Here is a 9,650-nt window from a genome sequence, read left to right on the forward strand (position 1 = left end):
GTAAAGTAGGAATTAGATGAAGTTGATGGAGCAGAGTTGAGTGTTGAGGCATTAAATCAAGCAACATGTCCGAGTGAGAGGGAATATGGTATCTGGCCCTCGTTTCCATGTGGGCAGCTGTGGGTCTCCAGTTCCGCGTCCAGAGCGCACACGTGTGCAGCTTCCAGAGGGCAGGCCGAGCTAACAATGGCCTGGCTGGGAAGTGAGATTGTCAAAAGAGCGAATTTCCCATGACCCGACTGCAGCGTTACTTAACAGAAACACGTTGCTGTGAGGGTTTGCCTCTGACAGAGAGGAAGTGCTGCTTGGGGGGGGGGGGGGGAATATCGAACTTTAGTTTCTAATTTAACCATTTAGGAGGCAGACCTTCAGAGAGCCACATTTCTGTGCTGCTGCTGAACGTGTGTCTTTTAACAACAGCTTTTTAACAGCTTGGGAGTTTCTTCCTTTGTGCCTTCAGGTTCCTTATCGTTGTCGCTTCAGTTAATGGCTCTCCTGGAGTTGAGATTTCAGGGTAGCAGCTCCTATTGAGAACCTGGACAGTGAGAGTGGCAGTTTCCAGAGCAAAGTGTGGTTTCGATTTAGCTTAAGGCTTTAGCCTGGAGTTTTCCAGATGCTGTGACAGAGCAGTCCGCTGGCTGGGTGCCCGGAGACTTCGGGCTACCACCGGTCGCCTACAGCAAAACAGAATTGCCTGGAGTTCAAAGAGACATAATTTGGTTTTTCTCATACTTAAGTGGATTTTGGGGGGCCTTGATCAAAGGGAACTGCTTGCTGATTTCTTCAGCAAGCAGCAACCTTTCTTGTTCAGCTCTGCTGTACACAAAGGGCACTCACAAACTGCAGTTTAACGCTGCGTATCGCCAGTGTCTTCAGCTGAAGTGCGGGCATTGCAGTTGGTTGGTTTGAAACTTCGAGCTGGTGTGGAGCACATTGCTAGTAGCTCTCTCCAACTGCAGTTCATCTTTATTCAGTCACAGATGGTCACAGCTATTTCGCTTGACAAAGCAAAATGTGGCTGTAGCGTATAGCGTTTTATTATCCAAGAATTCCTGGTATCTTGCGTGTAGGATCTCGTGTTGATTTAAAGGAGAAGAGCTCGTGCAAAGTTCAGAATGAGGTTTAGACAGGAGCCTTCTTGGTCATAACCAACAGAAGGTGGGAACAGAGTTGGGATCACTTCCTCTGCAGTTCTCCTCCCTTGAGCTGGTTCAGTCTCTGCCTTTCAGTTCTCACGAGTTAACTGCTTTTGTGTTCTAGGAGCTGGAGTTCCTACGAGTGGCTAAGAAGGAGAAGCTGAGAGAAGCAACAGAGGCGAAGCGCAACTTGAGGAAAGAGATTGAACGTCTGAGAGCTGAGAATGAGAAGAAAATGAAGGAAGCCAACGAGTCTCGGATACGCCTGAAGAGGGAACTGGAGCAAGCCAGGCAGATCCGGGTGTGTGACAAGGGCTGTGAAGCAGGCAGGCTCCGGGCCAAGTACTCAGCCCAGGTAAGACCCGAGCACGGAATAGCGAGCGAGCTTACTGCTGCGGCACTTCTCGGGGCGAGTTCAGGGTCTGTCTGTCCTCTGCGGCCTTGGGTCGTCTCCTTTGATACAAGCCCAACTCCGACCCGTATAATGTCTCTGCCCCGTCACGTCAGTTGACAACCTTAGTGCTAACACAAGCGTTACCAATCTCCCTGCACCCCACCACCTCTGTCAGCCCCACCCTTCTGCCTCCCCCTCCGCACACTTGTCAGCTGAAAATCGCTGTTTACAGAGGCGTCAGACAAACGCCGGGCATTTCCAGTTCCACTGACGCTCTGTTGGTGCTGCCAGTGCCCAGGGATCCAGTCGGTGCTGTAAGTATTAGGCAGAGCCACTTTGATAGTGTTTTTCCTTGAAGATCAGCCTAGACCTACAAGAGATGAAACCAAGGCCCATCAATAAGCAAACTAAGGGAAGGAGCGATGTTTGTGGCTGTAAAGCACAAGAGCAAACTGTCAGGTCTAAGAACAGAATTCCAGTTTGATCTCAGTGAAAGTTCTAGGAATGCAGGAGCATGTTGTTACAAGCAACGTGCATGCTTGAAGCTTTCAACCTAAAAATCCCTCCCCGCCCTTTCTGCGTCAGATTATCCTGTAATAAAAGATTTTGAGGTTTATTTACCCATCCAAAGCCAAGCGAACCAAGAGCTCGGGCTGCACGTCCCCAAGTCGCCTTGTTGTGTCTTGGTGGTGCGGGGCCTGTGGGTTGCAAGGCCATGCACTGGCCCAGGCCCCCTGAGATGTCCCAGCGTAACAGGCAGAGCTGAGAGCAGAATGGCAGCCTCCTGGATTCCCGTGAGAGCAGCCCTGAAGAGGAATCGTTGCATGCCCTGCCTTCCCCTTCCTCCAGTACAACAATCCCAGTTGCCCAGTAATGCATTTCCTATAAAAGGGCACGGTCCCACACCCGTTGTTAACCCCTCACCCTGCACCTAGAGAGGGTCTCAGACAGCCCTTCCTGAAGGCTAACTCCCCCCCCGCTGCCACAGCTGCCTCCCCGTGGGCTTCTCCGACCTGCTCCCACCTAAACATCCCTCTGCAAAACCACCGTCCCCGTCACTGGTTCCCAAGCTAAAAGCCGGGCTGAGAAATGCGCAGAGAGGAGGCAAAGGTCAGCAAGTGTTGGGGGTCTCTGAAAAAACGGGGCACGCTTGCCCAAATTCAAATGCCCACGGCAGAGATTTATCACTTCTGTGCCAACGCCACGTCGGTGTCACACACCTGCAGGCTTACCTGGCGTGATGTGACCTCCCTGCGTTACGGTTAAAGGGAGCTCTGCCAGCCCGCGTTTCCTGGAGCAACTTCCCTGCCACACGGGCTGTTGAGCGCCCAGAGCAGGGCTGCAGGTGTTCGCTGGGGGCACTTGAAAGGCGGGGAGGGGAGCAACAGGGATCAGAAATTCTTCTAACGTGGCTCAATAACGGGAAGGGGAGTGGTCCCCGTGTGCCACTGTGAGCCGTGTCTAACCCGGGGAGCAGCGGCAGGAAATGATGTGGCTTCCTCCCTCGCATCACAGGATGTCTCGCTGATAAGAGGTGTCCAGACTAAACATAACCAGATCGAGAGCCGCTGCGCTGGGCGTTACCGGCAGCTGACTTCCACTCGAGCAGAAAAAAGCCCGGCAGCAGCAAGCGCAGGTACACGTCAAGGCCACGGGCACCAGCCCCGCGGCTCCGCCCTCGCCTCGCGCCAGCCCTGGAAGCGGAGGGTTTGACAATGGGGATTTTCAGGCTCCTCATACGTTCCCTCCTCGGGAGGGCCTAAATGGGGATGCCTAATACAAAGGGCTAAAACCACCTCTGAAAGAATTTGAGTAGCTGAACATTTTGCAGATTTGGCTTCCCTAAAGCCGCTAACGGCACCTCGGCTGCAGCGTCCCGCTGTGTTTAGGCTGTGGCTCCTAGAGCTCCGGGGCAGCACGGAGCCCAGCTGCAGCGACGCCGTGTTCGGGCTGTGCTCGGGCCAGGTGCCGCCTGGCAACGACTGTCCCTGGGCCCAGAACAGCCACTTTATGTAGCGGCCACCTCAGAGACGTCTGCACGGCCCTTAATTGAAAAATACCTTCAGTAAGTGCAGAGTCTGGATTTCACAGGACTTCAGCATGACTTCAGTTCTTAAGTCCTGTAAGAAATTTTAAAATAAAGCTTTACACATCCTTTAATTTGGAATGCACACAGGAAGTTTGTCACGTTGTATTCATCACTGCTTATGATTTTTGAGGAAACCACAATGCTCGAGACAGGCTTAGTCTGAGGGAAATAGCATTAGGCAAGCACGAGAGGAAATAAGACAACAAATTCAGGGTGTAAATGTCTTTGTGTGAGCTTAAAGTATTAGATGCTTAATACCTATAACCTATCGGTGTGATTTATGCTGCCTTTTTTCTTACCTTGCTACTGACATCCAAATATGGACCGGGTGGTGGGTTAGCCTTCATCTTAGCCCAAAACGTGAGTGGTCCTGTCCTTTGCTGACTGGCAGTCTTTGACAACTGCTCATCTTACCCGGTAGTGGCCTAAAATGATGATGTATTTCTAACATTCACACCTTGGAGTACTGGGGCTTTTCTCCGCCTTTGTTAGCAGTAAGTAACAAAGTGAGGATTGACTGCTGAGGCCTTCGGGGAGGCCGAGGCCATCCGCGTGTCTTGCTGTAAAAGTGTGGTGGAAAAAGCCTCTTAGCTCTCAGCAAGCGCTCGCTGCTGAGGCTGTTTGGAACAGCTGCTTCTCTGAGCGCGTTTCTGTGCAAAGTGAGGACCTGTTCAGTCCCACTCCTCCCCCCAAAGTCCAGCTTCTTACTTGTGAGTTGAAACGGTGCTAATTTTCGCTGTTGCTTGGAGAGTTTCTGCTCGTTGCGGGGCCTCCCTGTGTCCCGACTTTCTCACACCCCCAGCCCCCGTGCCATCTGCCCCGTCCTCCGTGCCCGTCTCGCCTCCTCACAGCTCCCTCCATGGCGTGTGAAGGATTTCACGGCTCCTGCAGGAGAGGACACTGCAGTTGCTTTTGTGGGACGTTGGTCTGTAGCTGAGACACGGGGCTTTCCCGCAGGCAACTGAGGCTGTTTCTGGTCACTCGCGTTCGTGGCCGTTGTAAAAGCTCTGGAAGGACCTGTGCTGCGGACTTTGCCGCGTTGCTGCCTGCCTGACGACCTCACTCGGGTGCGCTGCCCCGAGTCCTGTTCCACCCTTAACTATTCCCTTTTCCCCCTCCTTTCTGGAACTTAAGGCACCAGAATCAAAAAGCTAAACAGTTAATGCAGAGCATTTGCCTAATCGTACAGCAGGGTACGGAAACAAGTAGGGAAAGGGGAATTCCTTCCTCACCTCAGCTTCGATAGTCTCGCGTCTGGAAGTACATGGCGTTATTACTCACTTTGTGCAACGAAGGCACTAGTCCGTGTCAAAGTCTACGCAGTCACAATGGAACTGAACTACTGAAAAGGTTTATTATGTGTTTTAATGTGCTTTCCTCCAGATTGAGGACCTACAGGTTAAGCTTCAGCACGCAGAGGCCGACAGGGAGCAGCTCCGAGCTGACCTGATGCATGAAAGGGAGGCTCGAGAACACTTGGAGAAAGTAGTCAAGGAACTTCAGGAACAACTGTGGCCTAAACCAAGCAGTCAGCCCGGCAGCGAAAACACAGCGAGCAACATGGAGAACTAAACCACCACCACGTCATCCGACACATACCGAGTGACAGATGTGCACAGTAAGGGAGGGTGTGTGGGGTACGTGTGTAAGTGCATGTGTGAGTCGTTGGGCCTTGGCACACAGACCTAGGAATATGGATTCTTATTAGTTGGAAGGCAAACGTTACTCTTTATAACAGAAGCACTGAATTACGCCTCTTTTTTTTTCCAATCCCTATAGCACAACATCTTACTGTGCCTATAAAACACAAAGTGTTTATAAACGAAATACTTTTAAGTCCACAGCAAATTTTCTACTGGCAAACTCCAAGCAAGCAGCATCGTCCAACTAAAATCAGAGTAAAAGGCGAGCGTGGCAGTGTTTTTATGTTGCCCTTCTGCCTGTTGGAACGTTTTGGAATTTAAAAACAAACTTTTCTTATAAGCTATTTAAAATAATTCATTACACAGACTTGGTATTAAAAAAATTAATGAGATTTTTATAATGAACCTGTAAAAGCAAAACAAAAAAAAAAAAACCAACCTTCGATGCACAATTTTTAATGACTTGTTATAGGCTTTGGGATTCCTACCGTAGAAGCCCTCTGGTGATGATGCCACTCCATTAGCAGTTTTCCAGCCATCTAGGAAGCCATCACAGTTTAACCCCGTCACGTGGTTGTACGAGAAGTTCAGAGTGCTTTTCAAAGTTGATTTTCTCCTTAGAAAGAATCACCTTCATTCCCTGTCCTGAACACAAGAAGAAAGGAAGATGCAGGAGTGGGGAGGGGGATGGGAGGAGGAGATGTTTGCGCTAGAATTCCAGCCCCAGCCTTACAGCCGTCGGTGTTTGCAAGTCCTGCCCTCTGCTCTAAAGCCGCCTTCGCTAAGTGAGGCGGCCGGGAGACTCGCTTCACCCAAGAGCCCTTCAGCTTTAGGAAAAGGAAGGAGGAGGTGGATGATCTGTTAAGCCGGTTGAGAAAGAGAACGCAGCAGACGTACGCGTTTTGAAGTCATTCTGAAACCTTCACTTCAGCTTTCAGTTTTCTGGAAAACTCACCTTTGTTGCACCATCTCTTACCCCAAGTTCAGTATTTACCTGCTTTTCTTACGGACTGTCAGTCAGGAGTTCTGTGCCCAAGGAGAGCGCAACGTCGCGTCACCCGATACTGCAGAACAGAAAAAGGACGTTTTTGCTGCTGTGAATAAGCCTACATCCTTTTTTTGGTTTTAAACGGAGAAATTACTTTAATTTTGGGATCCAAGCCGCAGCCCCGGAATACCAGTGCAGCATGCCATCGCCGTGTCTCACTGCTGGTGGGGGGGTGGGGATTTTTTTTATTTTTCTTTTAATACTGCACTTTTTCAGACCCTTACTCTGCGTTTTATTCCATATTTCTGAAGTTTACACGTTGAGCATGCTAGATCCCGCCCTGCCTCCCAGACCTGAAAACCACCACCCCAGTTTCCCACCGTCACGTACCTTTATGCGCAATGAGGATCCGGCAGGTACGGGGGGATCTCACCAGGCCCGTGCACGGCGGGGGGGGGCTCAGCCGGGTGTGCGCGGCTCTGCACCTCCCCGAGGCGGGAGGCAGCAGAGATGCTCCCGGACGTGCTTGACGAATAAAGCTGGTGCTTTCCTGAACAAAACTTCACCCACAAACACTCACCTCAGCACATTCAAGTGAAAATTTGATCTGGGGCTGCAGATGTGCCTTCCAGCTCACTTTTCCTCTCGGCATCTTACACAGGCAAGGCTGATGCTTTTTTTACCTTAAAGAATAAAAAGGAAAAAAAAAAAAAAGAGAGAAAGAAAACCCGATGTATTGTCATACACAGAAGTTATTCTAAATGAAGAAATATATTTCCAATAATCTTTATTTGCTTTTGGACATTAACGCAAACTATGTAAGCTTAAAAATTATTTCCCAGTAGACAGAAAGCGGCTTCCAATCCTAAAATTAGAGTATTTACTTACAGCACATTAGAGAGATATTTTTTTTTCTTTTTAAACAAGAGCTGTTTGCTTGAAACCATTATAATAACCATTGTAATAACTGTGAGCATTAACAGAGAAGTTCCTATGTATGTTTTAGGTACAAACAGAAGAAAGATGAAAGGAGTAGAATTACTGGGACAATGTAAAAGTGTCAGGAGCAAGAACAGTGACACCGAGTCGCTCACATGAGGCTGTCTGTTCATGCAGGGTCTGCCCTGGTGTGTTTGGGATGCTGGAGGCTGAGTCTGGATGCAGATCTCCTCTTTAAAGTGCAATGCAAAAGGAATTTGGATGATGCTTAAGCAGGTTTTTTTAATGTGGTTTTGTTTTGTTTTTTTGCTTCTTTGTATGTTTTTTTCTGCGATTATTAAATCATATGCATGGAATTAAAATCTCTGCCATACGTATATTCATTAATGGGCATTATTACTGTCTTATGTAAAGGGTTTGTTTTGTTATGCAGTATGCATAAAAATGTTCTCAGCCTTATGATTTCCAGAGCTGTATTATTCACTTATTTCTTCAAGGGAAACTAAATAACTTTAGCTGTAGTTGATGATTGTGCATTTCAGAAGTCTCCTACGCTTCGCTCCGCTGCCACGTTCAGAAATTACACAGAGAACAGCTGCATCCCCACCCCCACCGCCCGCTTCCCTGAAGCCGTACCGTTGCCATCCTCTTTGGTCGGGGTCTTCCCCCATCCCCGGCTGTGGCCCTCCCCTCGTGACTCAACGGGACACGGCCCATGTTGAGGGTGTCCTGTTCTCTCCCAGGAAAAGCGCCCGCTTACCCGCAGGCCGCGACACGGATTTTCTTGCCGAGGACAGCAGGCCGGTCGCTGGCAGGGTTTCTTCTGGGCGGACGATGCTTTTACCCTCCAAAATTAATGAAGTCTGCATTTTTTTTTTTTTCAAAGGGAAAAAAAATAGAACAGCAGATAGTCTTGTCAGTAGTAAATAAGCCTTGTCAGGCAACCAGCATCACCTGCGCTGGGCCGAGCCTTGCAGGGAAGCAGCCCCCCAGTAAGGTTACAGAGCCCCGGCCCCTGCCCGGCGTCCCGGTACTTCGGCAAAGCGTAAGGGACGACAAGGGAACACCGCGGTGCCGGAGGTTAAGAGTCAGTAGGGTTTGATCTGGGGGAGTGAAAACTTCCCAGTAAAAACACTTTTCTAGGAATTCAGGTTTAAAATCAGTACAACTAAATAAGGTGCAAGAGGACTGGGAACAAACGTTCCACACCAGCAGTCAGTCAGTGGGAGAGGTTTGCAGGACAGGAGGCTGGCTGGAACGACGTTGTCTTTTCTACATACGTTTTGTCTTTCCTCCACATGTTTTAACAGTAAAATCGTTATTTCTGCAGAATACAGAACTAATTCCCAATCCAGAATCCTGTGCACGTAATTTAAAACTGTCAGGGCCGGCCACAGCGACACCCGCTCTAGAACAGGGCTGTCAGAACGGTGGGAATCTTCAGAGGAAGCCACCCGCGAGGTGCCGAGGTGAGGGAGTTCTGTGTGTAATTTCTGGTCTGCGACCCTGCAGCACAACTGTCAGCCCGGTCAGGTGGAACCGCTTGTCTCTGGACTCTCCGTGGAGTCCCTGCCGCAGTCCCTCTGCGCTCCGGCCCGCGAGCGCAGGAGGTGTCACATCTTCTCGTTTCATCCGCTCTTTAGTTTCCTTTAAGAAGCGCCAAGGGAGAAGAGGTGTTTCACACAGGCTGTTGACTCTCCCTGTACGTAAAGATATATTACTTACTGCTTGTATATTCAGTTTAATTACTCATTGTTTCTATTACTGAAAGAAGACGTAACGAAGGGGAAAAAAACCAACAGCAATAACATTCATATCTACGGAGCAGCTAACTAGTATATACATAATATTCTGCTTTTCAAACAGAACTAGCCAATGTAAAAAAAACAAAAAAGTTAAAAGTAAATTCAACATGTAAATACTTTTTTTCATTTTACACTGTTGTATTATAAGTGTATATGGTGTTTACTTTTTCAAAACTCTTTCTTACCTGGTAGTTGTCTTGTTTTATGAGTTGTGTTTTTAACTGAGAAGAACCTTTGCTGTCTGTTAGGAAAAACAAAACAAAATCTTTTTGCAAGTTTTAAATGTGGGTTAACCTTTCTCCATCGTTTGCATTTTATTTGTCCTTATTTTCACTGTAAAGTGTTTTATTACCAAAAGGTTGATTTTCTTTCCATCCTGCCCTCTCATCAGTCCATGTGTTTTAGAGAGAAGTTTTTTGTTGGTTTGCTTGTTGTTTTTGGGGTTTTTTTGTTTGGTTTGGTTTTTTTTTTTAAATCAAAAGAACTCACAGAAATGACATTTTTTCAATTGAAGAAAAATAAATCTTTACATTTATAATAGCCAATAGCATTTCAGCACATTTTTGTTATCCTGGTCTCTCCTATGCTGCTGCTAATGACAATATTATGACTTACTCTACTATTCTAGAACTATTTTTATGTAAGTAATGTATGCT

The 9,650-nt window shown here is 48.2% G+C and overlaps 1 protein-coding gene across 2 annotated transcripts in view; it reads left to right on the forward strand.

The window, feature by feature from the left end:
• The window catches only part of SKI (SKI proto-oncogene), a 113,231-nt gene extending 108,040 nt beyond the window's left edge, over positions 1-5,191 (forward strand). For both annotated transcript variants that reach the window (XM_086476227.1, XM_086476225.1), the window contains 2 exons: positions 1,261-1,491; positions 5,003-5,191. In XM_086476227.1, the coding sequence (XP_086332353.1) occupies positions 1,261-1,491; positions 5,003-5,191 (420 nt within the window). The remainder of the gene's footprint in view (positions 1-1,260; positions 1,492-5,002) is intronic.
• Positions 5,192-9,650: the final 4,459 nt, after the last annotated feature.

Source organism: Leptosomus discolor, chromosome 20 (genome assembly GCF_034619465.1).
Source record: "Leptosomus discolor isolate bLepDis1 chromosome 20, bLepDis1.hap2, whole genome shotgun sequence".
Lineage (NCBI taxonomy): Eukaryota > Metazoa > Chordata > Aves > Leptosomiformes > Leptosomidae > Leptosomus > Leptosomus discolor.